At 32.2% G+C, this 21533-nt stretch overlaps 1 protein-coding gene across 4 annotated transcripts in view; it reads left to right on the forward strand.

Moving 5' to 3' along the window:
• The window catches only part of LOC114343742 (RING finger protein 145-like), a 76518-nt gene extending 72102 nt beyond the window's left edge, over nucleotides 1-4416 (forward strand). For 3 of the 4 annotated variants that reach the window (XM_028294597.2, XM_028294591.2, XM_028294585.2), the window contains exon 3: nucleotides 3609-4416. In XM_028294597.2, coding sequence (XP_028150398.1) covers nucleotides 3609-4403 — 795 coding nt within the window. In that variant the 3' untranslated portion in view covers nucleotides 4404-4416. Of the gene's footprint in view, nucleotides 1-2309; nucleotides 2468-3608 lie in introns of all 4 variants that reach the window. The other variant, XM_050642747.1, reaches the window with a different exon arrangement.
• The last annotated feature ends 17117 nt before the right edge of the window (nucleotides 4417-21533 follow it).

A 21533-nucleotide genomic window follows, 5' to 3' on the forward strand; every position in this document is an offset into this window, starting at 1 on the left:
TTCTTAATCCAGGATACAGTTTTTTGTGTCAAATTAGAATTTCATAATGGTAGATAAGTTTATTTTAATTTTCTAATTTATTTCAATAGTAGGGCCCCCGCATACTGCAGACTTTTTACCTGCCGATAGTTTAGTCGGGGTGGGCAAAATTAAATATTTTTCTTTTTAAAATATGTAAGAATGTAGTTCGTTTGGTATGGCATGAGTGCTTTAATTTTTTTTAAGTATTCTATTTGTTTTTAATTTTGTAGACTAGCAGACTTAACTACTTTATGTAATGTAAAATTTAAGACTTACTTACTATATTTTAAATATTTTTCAAAATATTATTTTCTATATCCTTACATAAAAAAATACATTGAGTGTATGAAATAAGTAAGCAATGTTTTAAACATTTTTATTATTTTCCAGACAACTTTGCACCTATTAGTTGAACAAAATATATTATTAAAAATTTTGTACTTACTTTACTTAAGCCGTCCTCTTGTACCCTACGCTGTCGAGGTAAAAATTTTGTAATAAAAAATTAAGAATTCAATTTTAACACTTCTATATGTTACAATTGAGCAATTAGACCAGCAGATTCGGCAACTGGTTATGATAAATTCATCAATTTTAATGAACATACTTTTTAATTTTTTATTTTTGCAGTGAAAAAAATACATTGTTAATTATACAAAAAAATATCATTAATATATCACAACAATATTTTTTTTAACATACTACAATAATCAATTATAAAAATATCCGAAGTCTAAATTCCAACATTTAAGGTGGCAACAGCGCAGTGGAAGCCATGAGGACATAAACTAAAATATACGGAGACCACCACAACCGCAAACTGAATAAATATATATTTGGATGCCATCAAAACCGTTAAAGTGATTTTAGATATACAGCAAGCGAACATGGCGCGCCTGACGGCAATTGCTCCAAGTAATGTGTATATTATTATACAGATAACGTGACTGAGGACGTCCGGCCAATATTTTGTGTAAGCATTGTAGGAAGTGGTACCTTTCATTTGCGATACATTTTAGGGAAAGTCCTCGTGGCAACCGTATATCGGAGTTCACGAAGACCTGGAAGCCACGAGAGACTACGTTTTAACATGGGGGACGTCATGAGATGCTAAAAATAAATATATATATATATATATATATATATATATATATATATATATATATATATTTGATGTTTCTCTGTGTTCTGCATTTCGTCCATGTTCCATTGTGGGTTCATGGTTGTTTTATTGTATTTGTGGCTAGCTATTCTGGATTTGACTTTTGCTCTGACTAAGTAATGATCTGTGTCTCCGTCTATTCCTCTAAGGCTTCTTAGGTCTATGATATTGGTCCCATGTCGGGCATCTACAATGTTGTGGTCCATTTGGTTTCGCGTAATATGGTCGTTTCAGATCCAGGTTTGCTTATAAATATCTTAATGCGAAAACATAGTTGACTTTATTAACATATTATTAGCTGCTGCAGTTTCTGTGAGTCTTAAGCCATTGTCGTTGGATATATTGTGAAAGCTGTGTTTACCGATTGTGGGGTGTAGGCTAGGCTCTTTGCCTATTTTAGCATTAAAATCTCTGCAGAGTATGCCATATCATCATAAGTGCCAATCAAAAGCATTTTCAAAACCCATTTGATTTCAGAAATTGTATGGATACAAGAGGTGTTTTATTCGTAATGCAACTATTGATTTACAAAAAGTTTTAATCAGGAGAGGAATGTATAACCATTCAAAAGATACGAGGGGGAGGGAACTTTTGACTAGCACTGTATACAGGGTGATTGATTAGTGGGGTAAAGCTCAATAGATCTGCTATAGTAATAAATAGCAATAAAAATTAATATCAAAAATTGTAGCCAACTTTGAGCTTCACATTTCAAAATTAGTTAGAATTTTACAGCGTGTTCAATAACACAGTGGCAGACCAAACTTAAGTTTTTTTTTAAATGGAACACCCTATATTTTATTTTATATTCGAAATCCTATTAACCTCTTCATTACAAAAATATAAAGGTTTGTTATGCTGTATAAATAAAAATAAGCACAACAGCATTGGTTTATTAATGCAATATTTTTTTATGTATTGTCACAATTTTCAAAAATGATGGATATTGCTAATTTTCTTTATATCAAATACAGGGTGAGTCAAAACGCAAGTACATTATTTTCTCAGTAATTTTAAATGGAACACCCTGTATTTTATGTCACTATCGAAAAGTCCCATTACCCTACTTTAATTTGTATTCTCTATGTCTAAATTTATTATTTTTCGAGATATTTTCATTTTTCAGCGTGGCTACCCAAATCACCAGAATTTAATAAACTGGACTGATTTTTTTGGGATTACGTTAATAATGAAGTTTATAAAATACCTCCAGCAACAAGGGATGAGATGAAAAATAGAATACAAAGTGTATTTCGATGTGTTAATTTACAAATACTTCGTAGTGTAAGTAGCTCATTCAATGATCGTTTTTATGCGTGCATAAATGTATTAGGAGTTAATTTTGAACACCTTATGTAATTAAATCATAAAAATATTTTATTAAAAGTAGCTTTTAATTTTTTCAAAAATGTTTTTTTTGCAAAATGTATTACTGATAAATTATTTTTCGTTCTTTATTTGTTACATTGTTACATTTACATGTAGTGTTTAATTGTCTTAATATTGTATTTTGTGTTTGTGTGTTTTTATGTAAAATTTATTACTAACAAATTATTTTTCTTTTTTATCCGTTACATTTGCGTAAAAAAGTAGTTTTTAATGGTTTCAAAAATGTTGCATGTTGTGGTTTTGTTTTTTTTTTGTAAAATGTATTACGAATAAATTATTTTTCTTTCTTTATTTGCTACATTGTTACATTTATTACCGGCTTGATAATCTGTAATCGTCAATTAATTGACAATTCAAAGATGGCTTACTTAAAATTTGAAAAAATTTAGACACCTAAAATAATTTGCTTTAAAACATGAAAATATCTCGAAAACCAGTAAATTTGGACATAGGGAATGTTAAAAATTAAAGTACGGCAATGGTACTTTTCAATAGTGATATAAAATACAGGGTATTCCATTTAAAATTACTTAGAAAATAATGTTCTTGCGTTTTGACTCACCCTGTATTTGATATAAATCAAATTAGCAATGTCAATAATTTTTAAAAATTTTGACAATAAATAAAAAAATATGTGGCATTAATAAGCCAGTGCTGTTGTGCTTATTTTTATTTATACAGGGAGTTGAACTTGTTACGATTTTCATATAAAATTGGTTATAACTTTGTAAATACCCTGACTGTATAACATAAAAAACCTTTATATTTTTGTGATAGAGAAGTTAACAGAATTTCGAATATAAAATAAAATATAGGGTGTTCCATTTAAAAAAACATAAGTTTGGTCTGCCACTGTGTTATGGAACGCCCTGTAACATTCTAACTAATATTGTAATGTGAAGCTCAAAGTTATAGCGGATCTATTGAGCTTTACCCCACTAATCAATCACCCTGTATATGTACATAATATGTATATATCTTGGAGTATTTTTACTATAATCTGCATAGCCTTTCTATAATACAGTTTTATTTTCAGGTGTGTTTTTTCATTCTCGTGGACTCTATACTAGAGAAGAATTCAGATTTCCAAGATCTAAAAAGTGACAAAAGCGTTATCATGGCACTAACGTCAATTCTCTTTTACTCAGTATTCGGTTATTTTGTTACAAGAGTCAAGGACATTTTTCAAACACATAGATTGACAATCTTCACGTCACTTCGATCTGGTGATCAACTTTTGCATTGGGTCATTAAATTAATTTTAGAGTGGGCCAAAGCAGTTGTGATAGTTATTTGCTTAAGAGAACAAGGTATTAACTATAGTCCTAGTATTACTTACAGTATTGTTACTTTTATATATTATCTATGTACAGAGAAGATCTTTACAGAAACCCTACCAGAAGTAGTAGAAATATTCGCCATAGATTCATTAGATAACTTGGAATACCTTTATGTACCAATGATCCTTAACTTAATAGCAATAACAGTTGCATTTGTTGCATGCATGTATATCTACTTTATACAATGTTCTAGTTTTCTTCTTCTGAGTATGTACTTTTTATTATATATACGCTTGAAAGACATTTATTACAACCAGTGGAAGCTTCTACAGATAGAGAAAGCGTTATTTAGAAGCTTTAGAATTGCAACAAGAGAAGAGATTATAGCATGGGCAGACATATGTGCCATTTGTCTTAATAGTATGTCTAAAGCTAGAATAACACCGTGTAAGCACTTATTTCATCCAATGTGTTTAAAACAGTGTCTGAAGAGTTCTTTTCTTTGCCCTTTGTGTAAAAGTAATTTTCTGGACCATATTGACTATAAATAAATTTTTTAATAGATTTGTTTTGTGTTTTTATTGTTTTTGTTTGTAAGATTTAACAAATAAATTTATAAATTAATTGAATTTAGATTGAAATTGATCATATCACAAGACTAGTAGAGAGCATAATATGATATCCAGCTATTTTTGGTAACATTATTATCATAAAAAAACAAAACAAGAACAAATACCTAGGAGGGACAGATTTCTGTTTATGCACAATGCATAGAAAGAAATTAATAAATAAATAACATTGAGATAATAAAAAAAAATAAAAACATTTAAAAATAAAAGAGCAGAAGGACCGGAAAATACTACGCATAAAAGAATGATGGTTTAGCAGTTGCCAAATAGATGATCAAATACAATATAAAAAATAAAAGATAGGGTAAAAGCATCATGAATAGGAAATATGATAATGTTTAAAATAAATCCATAAAAAGTGAAATCGGACAACATACGGTATAGATCTGGATAAAAAAAAGTATTAAGAACGAGCTAAAAATGTGTTAATATCTTAAGAGTTATCGCAATATTTTACGGTTATCCCTACTTTTTCTTTCTTTGCACGGCAAAATACGTGTAGTAAATTTCTCACTGGTAAAGATACGTGAACATTACTTGACAATGACATTGTTATCATTAACTAAATAGATGGCTTTTGCATGTTCTTGGATAACTGTTACTTGTATAATAGCTTAAATTATTAATTCAGTTAATTAATACGGTAATTTCTTCACTAACTATATATGTACCTATTCAGTAATTATAATAATTTATATGTATACTATACAATGAAAACTAATACTTAATCGAGAAAAGAGGAAAAGTTATAAAGTGGTTTTTTAATAATATATAGTTACTACTTTAACAACAAAATACTTGGATTCCAGAATATTTCCTGGTGTATTCTCTGCTTGGATCTTCCATAAATAATAAACAATAAATAACTTTATAATAATTTCAATATTATTTAATAAACAACTCAAAATATACCTGAAGCCGTGTCAAATATTTAAAATTGTTACTGTCTTGTCAGCAAAATATGTTCGACTGAGTGCGTTCTATGACAAGGATAGCGAATGTTAGATTTGCAAAACATCACCACGGACATGGTGTTCATTTTTTTCGAATACTAAAAAAACTAATCAATATTTTTAAAAAATTTGAACGCAGAATGAAAGACTAAATTATTGTTGAGGGTGGAAAGTCCCTTATAATAAATAAAAAGTTTCTTTTGAATGACAAATTGGAAATTAAAAATCACACTAAATTTTCTCTTAGTTTTTCACCCTTATAACTTATTAAAATAAACATTACAGAAGTTTTCAGGTAATTTCGGCCCTCGGTAATTAGACCAGTAAGGATTTGTGAAAAAACGTCTATTTTTGGATGTGAAAGGTGTCATTCGGATTTTTGCAGATAAAGTTAGGTGACACCGTCAGTAATAATAATTGACTTATGCTCCTTCTCAAATATGCCCGGAACATTAATTAAAAAGTTAAAATATTTAAAAATTTCGAAAAATGTCGATTTTTTTCTGCTTTCTTTGCTTATAACTTTAAAACGATTCGTTTTGGAACAAAGTCGTAGAGAAATAAAATAAAGATACATAATTGAATTTTATATGATATACGACTGGTCAAAAATGTCTTAACATATTACCTTTTCTGCAATATAGCAATAAATACAAAATAAGGGGGCAAAATACGCCTGTTGTTATTCAATGTTTTTAACCACTTTGGTGGCACCTAGAACCTTAGTAATTCGCTTAATAAATTCTTTGTAGTATACTTAAACCGTGTACCAAATTTCACTAAAATCGACCTAATAGATTTTGCATAATAAATTTGCAATCTAAATGTTTTTAAAAAAGTTCATGTTTTTTAAAATCTTTCTGAACAAAAAGTAGACAATTTAGAAGTTGTCTAATTTTTTTACATATAAAGAGGTGCTCTACCTATCTACACTTCACAGAATTAAAATCGGATTATTTAAGGGGCCTCAGCAATGTTTTAAACTTATAAACAATTTTTTGGCTTATAAACAAATACCTTTGTTTAATAATAAAAAAATTAATTTTTAGCAATGCAAATAATTAAAACCGGTATAATTTGACTTAAACTTTCAAATGCTGTCAGCAGAATTGCTATTTTATTTTTTAATCAAAAGTTATTCGCGTTCAAAAATTGCAATTTTTCGAATTTATGAAAGTTCCACTGCGTTTATTTCGAAAACTATGCATCCTACGAAAAAACTTGTAAGAACATTTTTTGCTTAGAATTACCCGAGGAATACAAAAAAAATGTTTAATTTTGCGAAAAATCGATGTTCTGTAATTCCTCAAGTTCTTTGTTTATAAAAATCTTATCGACATCCGGATCAACTGTTACCCAAAAAAATCGTGTTCTACGGGTCAAAAAATACATAAAAATTTTGGGTAAGTCCATCTAAATAAAGGAGCCCGTAGCACCCCCTCCTGACCACAGGACTAATTTGTTTATAAGCCAAAAAATTGTTTATAACTTTAAAACATTGTAAAGTGCATTAGATAGGTGGAGTGCTTCTTTATATGTAAAAAAATTGACAAATTTTTGTATGTTCTAGTTTTTGTTAAGCAAGATTTTAAAAATTTTAATTTTTTAAAAAAAGTTTAGATTGCAAAATTGTTATTCAAAATCTAGTAAGTCAATTTTAATTAAATTTGGTGTACGGTTTTAGCACATTACAAAAATTTTCTAAGCGAATTAGGAAGGTTCCAAGTGTAACCTAAGTGATGGAAAATCATTGAATAAGGACAGGCTTGTTTTGCCCCCTTATTTTATATTTATTGCTATTTTGCAGCAAGGGTGATAAATTAAGACATTTTTAACCAATCGCATCTGATAGAAAATTTAATTACCTTTGTTTTATTCCTATACGACTTGGTTCCAAAATGAATCGTTTTAAAGTTATAAGCAAAAAAATACTAGAAAAAAAACGAAAGTTTTTGAAATTTTTAAATATTTTATTTTTTTTTATTAATGTTCCGGGCATATTTGAGAAGGAGCATAAATCAATTATTATTAACGAAGTTATCACCTAACTTTATCCGCAAAAATCTGAATGCCACCTCTCACATCCACCTAAAAACAGATCCTTACTGGTCTAAATAACGTAATCTTTTATTCCGCGTTTAAATTTTTCAAAAATACTTATTAATTTTCTCAGGATTCGAAAAGAATAAATCCCATTTAAATAGCATTGGAGCCGAAAGTTTGCTCCTATCACCCTAACGGTATCTAGTAGGACAATCTTTGATGACCGGGAATACTGAAACAGAGGAAGTTTTAATTGTGGAACAGGATACAGGTTTCGAAAGCTACGGAAACGTCCCATGTATTTTGTAGGACAGAACTTCCAATTGATTTATCTTTTCATTAAAACTTTCATGCAAAAATCAGACTGCTTTATCCACCAATATAATTCCTGTCATTTGACATGTTCTACGTGTCTTACTTATGTAAATGCTCAACATATTTTTTGGACAAACATTATTTCATATATTATAACATAAAGTTTGCTATTGACTAAACTTCAAAACAACCTGCTAGTTTTCACAATCACAAAATTTTTAGGATGACACATTCCACAATTAAAATTACATTCCACAATTAAAACTTCCCCTGTTCCAGTGTTCCCATACATCAAAGATTGTCTGACAAGACACCGTTAAGCTACTAAAAAATTTTCAGCATGTTGTTAGTCAACTTTTTTTTGGTACGCGGGATCCAGGCCTAATAGCTATAATACTACAGAGAAATAATCAGAAAAAGACCCTGTTCGGGAATTTAAATAATCCAGTTATCTGACCACATTTTTATCTTCAAAATGGCGACTTTTAATAGTTAAAAAGTCAATTTGTTGACAAAAGCCAAAGCAGTTTGCTAAATTATTTGCTAAGAGAACAAGGTATTACCTAAGTTATTACATACGCTTAAAAGATATTTACCACAACCAGTGGAAACTTCTACAGATAGGGAAAACGCTGTTTAGAAGTTTTAGAATCTCTACAAGAGAAGATATTTTAGCATGGGCAGACATATGTGCCATTTGTCTGAATAGTATGCCTAAAGCTAGAATAACACCGTGTAAATATTTATTTCATCCATTGTGTTTAAAACAGTGTCTGAAGAGTTATTTTTTTGCCCTTTGTATAAAAGTAATTAGAGAATGAATTAGAAATTAGAAAATTACAGACCTACAAGCCTTCTTAGTCACTTATACAAACTCCTTACATGAATAGTAACGAATCGTCTTGATAACGTCTTGGTAACGAGAAAAAACTTGATTTCTACCAGCCAATGGAGCAAGCGGGATTTCGTACCGGATTTGGAACAAATGGTCACCTACAGAGCATTAAAACGGTAATAGAAAAAAATATCGAATACAATCGACCACCCGTTTTGGCTTTTGTACATTTCCATAAACCCTATGACACGGTAGAATTTGACAAAATTCTGGAAGCACTACAAGCATGCCGCATTGACTACCGATACACAAGGTTAATTTACAATACATACAATAACGCAACTATGTCGGTGAAACTACATAAAAACACGGACCATATCCCAATCGGCAGAGGAGTCGGACAGGGCGATACCTTATCGCCTAAACTGTTTACCGCAGTACTAGAATATGCTTGTAAAAAACTTAACTGGGAAAAGCGAGGCCTGAATATTGACGGTAGAAGATTAACAAATTTGAAATTCGCAGACGACATAGTTTTATTCTCTGACAACCTTAAGGAGATATGTACAATGCTACATAAACTTCAGTTAGTGTGTTTCAGTGTAGGTCTTAAAATAAACATTTCCAAAACAAAATCCATGACAAACCTAGTGCCTAGCGGAAATATCAATATTGGAGACAACGAAGTAGAACTAGTGGAAAAATACATATACCTTTGACACGAAATAAAGATCACAAGAGACAACCAAACATGCGAACTACGAAGAAGAATAAACCTATGTAGCATGGGCAGCCTATGGAAAACTCAAAGACATCTTTAAAAGCAATATACCAATTTCTTTAAAACGTAAAACATTTGACCAATGTTTGTTGCCTGTGATGACTTATGGTGCCGAAACTTTGACATTGACAGCTTCAACTTCTAAAATGCTGCAAATATCTCAGAGGAAAATGGAAAGGTCAATGCTGAGTAGGTATATCGCTTCGTGGCCGAGTTAGAAATAAAGACTTAACACGAAGAACAGGAGTTACCCATGTAATTTCCCGAATTGCCACCCTGAAATGGAACTGGAATGGACGAAGAGATTACTTGAGTAGAGGCCGAGATTAGACAAAAGAAATAAAGGAAGACCATCTACTCGTTGGACTGACGATCTCCAGAAAATGTCTAGAAATTGGATGCAAAGTGCTCAAAATAAAGCACAATGGACAAAAATGAGGGAGGCCTATGTCCAGCAGTGGACGCAAAGGGCTGGAGGATGATGATGATGATGATGATGATGATGATGATGATGATAAAAGTAATTTTGTGGGCCATATTGAATATAAATAAATTTTCAATAGATTTTTCTTGTTTTTTCTTATTTTTTTTTGTTGTAAAATTAAAAAAGAATGTTTATAAATTATTTAAATATATATTTAAATTAACCATGTCACAAACGAATACTATGGTATGGTATATCCAACGATTTTTTGTAACATTATCATAAAAAACAAACAAAGCAAGAGCAATATCTAGGAGGGACGTCTATGCACAATGCATAGACAGAAAGCAATTATTAAACATTATTGAGATAACAGAAAAAACGCAATTAAAAAATTGAAAAATAAACGAGCAAACAGACCAGAAAAAATTACGTATAAAAGAATGATGGCCAAGAATTTGCCAAATGGATGGCCAAATACAAAAATATGGTAAAATCCTATATGGCCTATGATAGGGAAATACAGTTATATCAAGGTTTAACAGATTTGTCCAAATCGCTTTAGAGATCATCATCATCATACATTTTGTTTTCTTATTGTCTGGTGAAAGTTCATATCTCTGACCTACTTCTGTGATCCTATTCATTAATTGAATTTAACACTTTCAATTTCAATAATATTTTAGTGTACAGTCATTGGGTACATTCAATAATAAGAAACAATATGTAAACTACTGTACAGTGGAACCCCGATAAGTCGGCCTCCGATAACCCGGAAGTCGGCTAACCCGGACCAATTTTCATAAGACAAAACAAACATTTTTTTCAGTTTGACTGAGTTTTTTACCAATAAATGAATAATACTGTATACGTAATTTAGATGTATTGTGCATATGTATTTCATGTTTTTGGATTTAAAATGGAGATTATCTGTAAGTATACCGTATTTTATTAATTTTTACCATATTCTCCTGCTAATCCGGATTTTCGATAACCCGGATCGGCCACGGTCCCGATTAATCCGACTTATCGAGGTTCCACTGTATTTAAACTTAAAATCGTTCCTTTAATATAGATGACCAGTATTACAAAACCTGCTGAATAATATACGGTGTTCGAAGATGTACTGAACAAGTAATTAATATTATTTGTTAATTGGACCTCTATTATTATTATTTGAAGTGTATTTGTAAGCTTTCACCTCATCATAGGCGTTATGACGTCATCACAATGAAAAAATTACATTGATCTGTGAAATAAAAGTTAGCTCAAATGAAAGGATTTTATTTCCCTAATTCAGTGGTGTACCTACATGTTGGACAATGATGTAAATTGGCAATTGACGGTAAAGACCGGGCATTGTCGTGAATGTCCATTTCCCCTGGTTATTAGCGACAATGCCCAGTCATTAACGACAATAACATCAGCTATTGGTCAATGTTGTAAAAAATAACCTAAAATTAGAGTTTTCATCAATAACCGGTCAATAACGACAGTGGCCAAAAGAAAATGGTCAATGTTGATAAATATATAAAATTAGTTATGATGTCCTATTATTTTTTTATATAAGATAGCTTTTGAAGGCTAATCATTTTTATTTTGACAAGATAGTGAACCTTTTGTAACACTTTTTACATCAATTTACTACGAGTAATTTCAGCACGAGCACAGAAATGAAGCAAATAATAAACGTAACCTATCTTTTAGCCTAAATTTCAACATTGACCGATTTATTACCACAGACATGTTAACCGTAGACAAGGCATACTGAGCAAAAAAACGTAACGCGCGGACAGGCGATCGGTGGTCTATCTATCTCTTTTTACCAAGCGATACCGCTCATATGACGAACAAAGATGGCTAGACCACTCAAAATGAATATTGACCAATAGCGTCCTTGATATTGGCGTTACACCCCGATGCATTGAGTGGCATATGACTAGCCTAATCTATCCTTAACATGTCTCTGTTTACAAGGGCATTGTTGACATTGACCGGGCAATGATGGAAATGTTATCAAGAATTTAAAATTATCATCCATGTCCAGTTTCTATGGACAATAACGTTAATATCCGTCCATTGTCGACAATGATTAATTCAACAGGCCATTGTCGATATTGACCGGTTATTAACGTTATTGGCCGGATTTACGTTATTGCCCGTAACATACATACACAAAAAGGATATTAATGTTTATATACTTATTAATATAATAATATAATTAAATTAACCATTACATCACGCAATCTGCGCAGTAGATGACACAACACCGCTTAAACTGAGGGAACAAAAAATGGGCTTAAACCACAAGTCTAAGCAAGAAAAAATGCCTACCTGGATGTGTAAGCCTTTGCATGGGCGGAATCTGGATGAGGTTAACCAAGAACACGTCGACAATTCAGCGTCGAACTGTTGGTTGACGTCAGGAAAGATGTTTCCCGAGACAAAGGGTTTCCTACTTGCCATTCATGATCAGGTTATTCCCACTAGAAATTACCTGAAATACATTGACAAAGATCCTCAGGTCCAAAACGACACAAGCCGATGTGGATGTCAAGCCAAAGAATCCATCCAACATCTTACCGGGGGCTGCCAGGCGTTTATTGGAACTGATTATAAAGAACGCCATGATTCAGTATTAAAGATTCTTCACCAAGAACTAGCTAGCAAACTAGACCGACCATCTCCCTTATATGTATTTTCAATATCCCTTATTATTATCAATACGTCCCTGACAGAATACTTGAAAACGACAACTACAAGCTATATTGGGATCGCACTGTGCTCACAGACCAGAGGGTGGCATAATATAATAGACTGGATCTTATAATAGTTAATAAACTCACTTAGCATAAAAAATTAATGCCCGGTTGCACCAACAGATCTTAAGCTTAAGTCGAGAATATCATAAGAATTAATATAATACAGTAAAACCTCGATATAACGGACTAATTGGGGGGACGGTATGTCCGTTAAAGCCGAAAGTCCATTATATAAAAATAGATTTAAAATCAATCAATTTTTTTTTGAAAATATATGTCGTAGTATTTTAGATACAGTGTACAAATCTCTAAGTTAAGAGAGGAATTAAGTTTTGTTTGCTACTTTTTTACTTCTCGACTTCATCTCACAACTTTCTACAATAGTATACTCGTTTGGTTGCCAAAATTAGTCACTGATCCATGCGTTGAATAAACTATGTATTTTTCGGAAAAACGATTCAATACCATCTTATGAATGACGAATATTTTCAGAGGTTAAGCAGGAGTGTTGTCTAAAATCAATAAACAGTTCACCTCTTTCGGCGCTATTTCCAGTTTCTTCTCTCGAAATTTTCTCAATGCAGGTACAAATTCTTTAAAAAAACTATTTTTGAAAATATCTGTGGTGAACCATGCCTTATTAGAGCGATAATATGAAACGGGCAGATGATGCATTATATCTTTGACCACTCTACACAGATTTACGAGACTTGTCAATAATTATAACAGTCAATCCATGCGATCCATCGGCTTGAGTACAATCTAGTCCCGAGATCCTTTCCTTGCTAATATTTCTTCCAGAATTCGATTTTCATATTTTTTTGCATTGAAATGTTTTTTTTTTCATTCGATCGGATTTTTTGTCCGTTATATCCGAAGTCCGTTAAATAGAGGTCCGTTCTATCGAGGTTTTACTGTATAGTTATAATATATTACAATAAGAATACCATAATATAATAATAGTTATAATTGATAATAAGGTAAGGATCTAAAATTATGGTGCAACGTAAGTGATACTCAAGGAGGCCCTATTTATAAGTAGAGCTTAGCTAATCTGGAACTTAAGATCTGTTGGTGCAACCAGGCATAATAGATGTAGCGATAAAAATAATCTGCTTGTTAATACGTTGACGGACAACGTTGACGGACAGAACGTCTGTAGACGTCTAGTTTTCATTGATGTAATGTGACACAACGTCTATAGATGACATTTTTAAATTAACGAGTTGTGACAAAAAATCGGTGTCTAAAAAGTCTTCTTTCTTCTTCTTTTTTGTTTTTGGTTTCGCTGCAAGGCGATTACCAGCACGATTTATAAGCGATCTTGACGTAGTCTGGCTCTAAGCCATACCAAAATCGCTGACTATGTTCTTGTAAGGAAGCTTTTGATGAGGTGTGATGATTATAATTAAATGAGATTAATTGTGTCAGGTTAAGTATGATTAAAAATTAAAACATAAATTAAATGACAAATAGCAACATAATATAACACGGATACATATAAACAGGTGAGCCTTGCAATTTGTAAGCTTATTTTGTTAATTGCTAGAAAACGCATTGCAGTTTATAAGCTTATTTGGTTAATTGCAAAAAAACGCATAATTACATTGACTGATTCTTCCGTTAAGGAACTTAGAATATTGTATATAGAGAGCGGTGTTTTGAAGTTCGTGGAAATAAATTTTGTGTATATATCAAAATTAGGAATCACATTAATCGGGCATTCAAAAAAGATGTGGTTTAGATCCTCGAGACGACCACATTCACAAAAAGGATTATCTTTTATATTCATTTTATACAGATGTTGTTTTGTTAAACAATGGCCTGTGCGCATTCTAATGATGGTGGTAGTGTGTCTTCTATTTCTATATGGAAAATTTGAATACCAAGGTTTTGTAGGAAAGAAGTCTTGAATTGTTTTGTATTGCGAAGTCTTCTTCTGGACTAAAGATTTCCATTTTTCTTGGTAATCTTTTGTAATTTTTCCTCTGATGACTGATAGGGCATCCTGGGAATTCAGTTGTACTTCCATGGGTACATTCAGGTCTCTTCCTATTTTTGCCAGTATGTCAGCCTGGGTGTTACCAAATATATTAGAGTGTCCAGGTATCCAGGAAAGGAGAATTTTGGTACCATTCTCATTGGCTGAAGATATAAGTTTCTTTGTTTTTAGGGCCCTTATATCTGCTGAAGCAGATATGTTACATGTTTTAATATTGGTTATTGCATTGAGCGAATCAGAAAATATTATAGCTTTCTTTAGATGTTTTGTAGTTGCGACTTCCACCGCTTGATGTATTGCTATACTCTCTGCTTTGCTTATGCTTAGAGCTCCAGGAAGTCTTGAGGAGAAATTATATTCAATACTCGGGATGCATATCCCAAAACCTACCCTTTCTTTGTTTTTTGAGTCATCAGTATATATAAAGGTATGGTCTTTTCCATATTGTTCAGTAGTCATAAGGAATTTTTCTTTAATCATCGGGTCATATTTTTTGATATTACAATTTAGAATTGGAAGTGGATTCATTAGTGTATCATAGTCTAATTCATAGCATGGAAAATTTGGGCTTTTGTATATATTTTTAAAATATGGAAAAAAATATTCTAATGCCGAAACCAAGTATGGTACATTATGCCTTGTATAAAAATTAGGTTTGTTTATCAGTCTTTTACGTATTTCAATTAGGAGTAATATTATGGGATGATTCTCAATAATGATGATTTTACTTAAAAATTTAGAGGCTAACAATAATCTTCTATGTTCTAGGTCCATTTGGGCAGACTCTGCCAAGATTGCCAAATTTGGTGTAGACTTCATGCACCCCAAACATATCTTAAGTCCCTCAAAAAATACTGCATTGAGTTTGTTGTTGCATTTTTGTGATATTGGGTTGAATAGGAAGGAACCATAATCGAGATGAGATCTGATCAAGGCATTAAAAACCATTAGGAGTGTTCGTGGGTCAGCTCCCCACCAGACTCTACATATTGCACGTAGGATGTTAATATTTTTCTTTGCCTTGAGTATAATATTGTCAACATGTAAGTCCCATGATAGATGCTTATGAAAAATTATGCCTAGAAATTTCACTTCATTTTTTAGAGGAATGGCTGTGTTGTTGATTTTGATTTCTGTTAGATTATCTCTTCGCCTACCCTTTGTGAAGCATACAGCTTCACATTTGTCTTTGGATAAGGACAAGTCATGTTCTGCAAGCCAGTGTAATGTGTTTTCCAATTCTTTGTTTATTTTACTTACCATGCTTTGGATATCATATCTCTTCATATACAAAACCAAGTCGTCTGCATATCCACATATTTTAACTTCATTATTGCTAATACAAAACAATTCTGCTATATAAATATTAAACAAAATGGTACTTAAGGGAGAACCTTGAGGTAGCCCCTTAGTTGCCATGAAAGGTCCCAAAAAGTCACCATCATTAGATCTTGAATATAAAAGTCTGTTCTGTAAAATTTTGAACACAATATTATTTATTGCAGATGGAATATTTCGAAGTTTTAGTTTACTATAAAGTTTGTATATATTGACATTATCATATGCTGCTTTGATATCAAGAAAGATGGCCAAAACCGATTGAGAGGATTCAAAGGCTTCCACAATTGTGGAATGAAGGAGGGTCAAGTTGTCAGCAGTGCCTCTTCCTTTTCTAAAACCTGTCTGATGGTTGGTGAATGAACAGTTATGTTCTAAGGACCAAACTAGGCGATTCTTGATTAATATTTCTAATGTTTTAAGCACACATGAGGATAAAACTATTGGTCTGAAACTACTGGCCAAGAGTGGATTTTTGTGCGGCTTTAAGATATTTATAACATTATGGTTTTTCCAATCTTCAGGAAGGTTGTCACCATTTAGACAATTATTGTAGATATTCAACAGAAAATGTTTAGCTTGTAGTTGTAGATGTTTTATCATAAGGTAAGGAATGTCGTCCATACCTGGTGCCGAATTTTTTTTATTATTTACAGCATTTTTAAGTTCCCAGATTGTAAAAGGGGAAACTTGCTCGTTTATATCGTCAAGCTCAAAATTTGGATCAATAAAAACTGCAGACATGTTCTGTAGAATTTCTGTTTTAATGTTATCTGCTGGGTTATGAAATGTCTGGCCGTAATTTTTGTTATTTGAGAATTTTTTAACTTTATTCCAGACATAGGTAGTGTTAGATTCCTTATTTAATGATTCACAGAAGTTTATGAATTTATTTCTTTTTGTAATTCTGAGGTTTCGTTTAGTTTGGGCGATTATACGTTTAGCGTTTATATAGTTCTCTAAGGAAACAGATTGTTTAAAGTTTTGAATTGCCTGTTTGCGGCTTTTAATCCAAAGTGAACATTCTTCATCCCACCACGGATTTGAAGGTTTACCCTGTGTTCTACAGTTTTTATAGGGAATTGAGTTATCTGCTACTTGATTAACTACCTCCAAAAACTCATTGTAATTAGAGTTTACCGGTAAATCAAGCATTCCTGTTATCATCCCAGTATGGAATGTATACCAGTCTGCTCTTTTAATATTTCTCATTTTGTATGTTTGTGTATAGATGCTATCATTTTTGTTAAACTCACAATTGTTTATTATGACAAAGGTGGGGAAATGGTTGCTATTTCCACAATCTTGTATGACACCCCAAGTAGAACATAGAGCCATATTATTACTTGCTATGGCTAGATCTACAGCGCTAAGATTATTATTAGGAGGTTGAAACAATGTTGCTGACCCATCATTTAGGATAATTAATTCTTTATCAAAAATAAAATCATAAATATTTTTTCCTCCCTTATTGGTAGGACATTTATCCCATAGGGGATGGTGAGAGTTTAGATCACCTAGTATAATTAAGTTTTCTGTAGGTATGTTTTCTATTGTTGAGCTCAAGAAAGGAAGAGTTATGGCATTATTTGTATTGGAGTAAATGTTTATTATGTATAAGTTACCAATTTTTGTTGTTATGTATTGGATTTGGTCTGAGTTGTATTTCTGAATTGTAGAAAAAATAATAGATTTCTTGATACAAGTAGCTACTCCACCATATCCGTCATCTCTGTCCTGTCTGACAACATTATAATACTTCAAAGAAAAATTAAAATCTTGTTTAAGCCAAGTTTCATTAATAGCAATTATGTCAGGGTCTTCTTTGAAAATTAAGTTCGTTATGTTTTCCCTGTTTGATTTAATACTTCTAATATTCCGCTGAATAATTTTTAATTTCTTTTTTGAATTCATGATTATGTGATTTGATATATGTTTAATTAATTAAAATCAGAATCAGATTTATCCTCTTGGTCCATATAGGACTCTACGTTTAATCGGGAAAATAAATGGTTTTTAAGTAAATTTAAGTTTTCTGATGATGTATTACTAATAAAATTTAGGCATGAGTTTAAAAAGTCATTTGAAGAAAAGGTATCAATATTTTGAAAGTTTTGCGATGCACTGGATTGCCAGGCTTGATTGGAGTTTTGTGATAAATTAGCTGAGGTTCTTGATTTGAAAGGTTCTGAACGAGAAAATGAGCTAGTGGGGGAAGAGGTTGGCTTTTCTGGTCTTAATTGCTGTGTATATGTACTCTTTTCATTTGGTTGCTTATCTTGACGTTTTTGCACGACTCTCCGTTTGTTGTCGGAGTTCAGAACCACCTGTTGAAAGGAACGTTTTACTGTAGATGATCTAAAATTGTTTGTTCTTCGTTGCGATGGTTCTATGGTGTTAGAATTATTTGTACTGGTACTTGGAGTATTTTCTAATGGCCTGCTGTTATTTTTAAAATTTGGAAAATCTCTCGGGTTATAAATAAATTTATTATTTGAGATGTATGATTTTGGAATGGCTTCACTTGCCTCAAAAAATGTCAAATTTTCATACGCCATCAGTTCTTTAATATTCTTTTGCCTTGTATATTCTGGGCAGCTCTTGTCAATAGATTTGTGAGAGTCCTTGCAGTAAAAACATTTTGTCATGCATACGTCTTCATGTTTGTTTTCCCCGCAATTAAAACATCTTTCTTTCCCTTTACAGTTTGTTTTTGTGTGGCCAAATCTAAGACAGTTATAGCACTGTGTCACTGGGGCAATATATGTGTCCACTAGTCTTGGTATGCCATAAAAAACACAGTTTTGGGCATAAGAACGCCTCGAAATGTAAATAGTGTCGTACCTGTGGGTTCATAAGAAGTTACTCCATCTTTAATTACTCTTCTATTTAATCTTTTTATATGTAAAATTTCAATGTCATTTCCTGTATCGCAACACCGAAGAAGTTCTTTTTCATCAATATCTGTATCAATCTGTCTGACGATACCTTTGCAGGTTACGAAGTTAAAAGGTATATATATCTTGTATCCCTGATTTAGAAGTTGAGTGTTATTAAGTAGCATGTTAGCCGAGTGAAAATTGGCAAATTCAACTGAAACTCTATTGAGCCCTTTACTATCTATTTTTTTAACGTCATTAAGTTTGAGGTTGAATATATCTCGAGCTATTTTAATTGTATTGAATGTGCCAATTTTTATATTCGGTATATTTGTAGATTCAAGATATACTACAAAAGGTCCATGATCTTTTTCGGAGTATGTATTAACCTTTTTTTCTTCCTGAGAATTATTGTCGGAAGTCTGATTTTGATTTTTTTCGGAATTATTAGTCATTGCAATTTTAGCCGGAGAAGAAGTATCAGGATAAGGGGGGACTGAGCCCCCCTTTTCCTCACTCATTGTAAGAAAAAACCAGTCAATGAAGTATTAATAACTAGAAAGCAAAAAGAAATAAAAAGAGCAAGCAAAATAGCATAAAAGAAAGCCGCTTGTTAAAAAAATATAAGCAAAAATGCTCAACTTACCTATATGCAAACACTTAAGCAACAACACCGGCGGTTGTTAGCTAGGTTAAGACCCTAAACTAGTGGCAAACTTTAACTGCTGCAAAACAGAAACTGTTCACACCTCGAAAGCATAATGTCTAGTTTAGAAATATTAAATTTTTGGAAAATATTTCTTAAATTTAAAATACGCGGTCTGACGTTTCGTGTAGTGTGCAATAATTTTAAAATTATAAACAAACGGTTTTTGGTCTAAAAAGTCACATTACATCTACAGATGCATATTAAATGTGACATGATGTCAATGGTAGTCGTCCCCATGTTTACAAATAATGTTAATAAACTCATTATTTCCATAAACTGTAAGCGCTAAAAGAAATTCAGCAATTTCCCTATTCTACTTTTATATAAAATACATATAGTGTCACAATACTTGCTTATACATTTGACGCACTGTCCGTCAACGTGTTAAGCAAAATGAGAAAATCGCCAGGTATAGAGATCTCTAAATACAAGTAAAAAGTACCCAGAAAATATCTACTGTTCTTTCTACTACTAGAGTCATTCCGAAGAACCTCAGAAAACATCAAAAAGCTGGATCTAAACGAAAATCTTTAAAAGACTATGCAGAAAACTGTGCTACTCTGGACGTCCAAATGCGTACGAAAATTTTTGGGAGATGCAGCAGAACTCAATCCTTTTGTTACCCTGGGTATCTGGGATGAGTGAATTTTCTCCTCAGAGGAAGTGTAGCCAGTACGGCTAAATCTGGATAAAAATATTAATATACCTAATAATTTTCAATTTAATGTTTATTTTTTACAATAACCAATAAAAGAAGAAAAATAATAGAAAGTAATTGGTTACAATAACGCTGTTCTGGGGAAGCGCCATCTTGTTGCTACACGATGACTCTTATTTTGCATAACGGAATATTCTGCAGTAACAGGTAAGGTACTTTTGGCCATTTAAATAATCTTAATAATAAATCTATTAAACGTCCATTAAATACCCCAGACCAAACGCAGGTTACTGCCCCATTTAGTTTGAAAGCGAGATTCCCTTAAGCTGTGCCGATTTTCCATTATCATTAAAGGCAAGGTAGTTTAGGTATGGTGGGATTACTTTTTTAATAGCCTCTCTTATATATGCAGCTCCTCCAGAATTGACCTGTTGGTCTGTGTTCTGTCCAGGCCACGTATAAAATTCTTCGGTAGCCCAACACTTACAAGGCTTCGAATCTACTTCTATCGATTTATTTGGGAGTCCATGTCTCAGCTGCGTATGTAACAATGGGGAAAGTAAGGGCATTAACCAAACTGAGCTTAGTATTCCTTGTTATTGTTCGGCCTTTTCATATTTTGACTAATTTAGCTGATGCAGTGCGGGTCATTACTAGTCTACGATTTATTTCTGAGGAACAACCGTCATTCATGGTTAGCAAGGAGCCCAAGTGTACAAATTATCCGTTCGGTTTTAGTAATAATTTTGATTGCATTTGCTCGCTGTTACTATAAGTGTGTAATCTGCAAATCGCAGGTTACTGATTTTTCTCATTGCTCCATTCATATAATGGATATCCACCCATCCTCCATCCATATTCTGATACCTTCATCCACATAATGATTCCTCCATTCCATTCGTCTATTATTGTGCTCATTTTAAGCATATTCAGAATATAAATATTCAGTATAATAACGATGAATGATAATATGGAACCCTGTTTAGTTAAATATATTCCGTGTACTTTAACTTTGGCATAGTTTTTATCGCACAGATTTCTTATGAGGTTAATAGGTCTGGATCCCGCGTATGAAAAAAAGTTGATTAATAGCAAGCTGAAAATTTGTTAATAGCTTAAGGGTGTCTAGTCGGATAAACTTTGATATATGGGAACACTGGAACAGGGGCAGTTTTAATTGTGGAACAGGTTAAAAATTTGGAACGGTCAGACCACGAAAACGGCACATTTATTTTGTCCGACAGAACAGACTTAAACTCTCCGAACAGAGATTAAACTCTCATGCAAAAATCAGACTACTATTTATCACCTGTCATAATTCCTGGCATTTGAAATATTCTACATGTTCCACTC

This window comes from Diabrotica virgifera, chromosome 2 (assembly GCF_917563875.1).
Source record: "Diabrotica virgifera virgifera chromosome 2, PGI_DIABVI_V3a".
NCBI lineage: Eukaryota > Metazoa > Arthropoda > Insecta > Coleoptera > Chrysomelidae > Diabrotica > Diabrotica virgifera.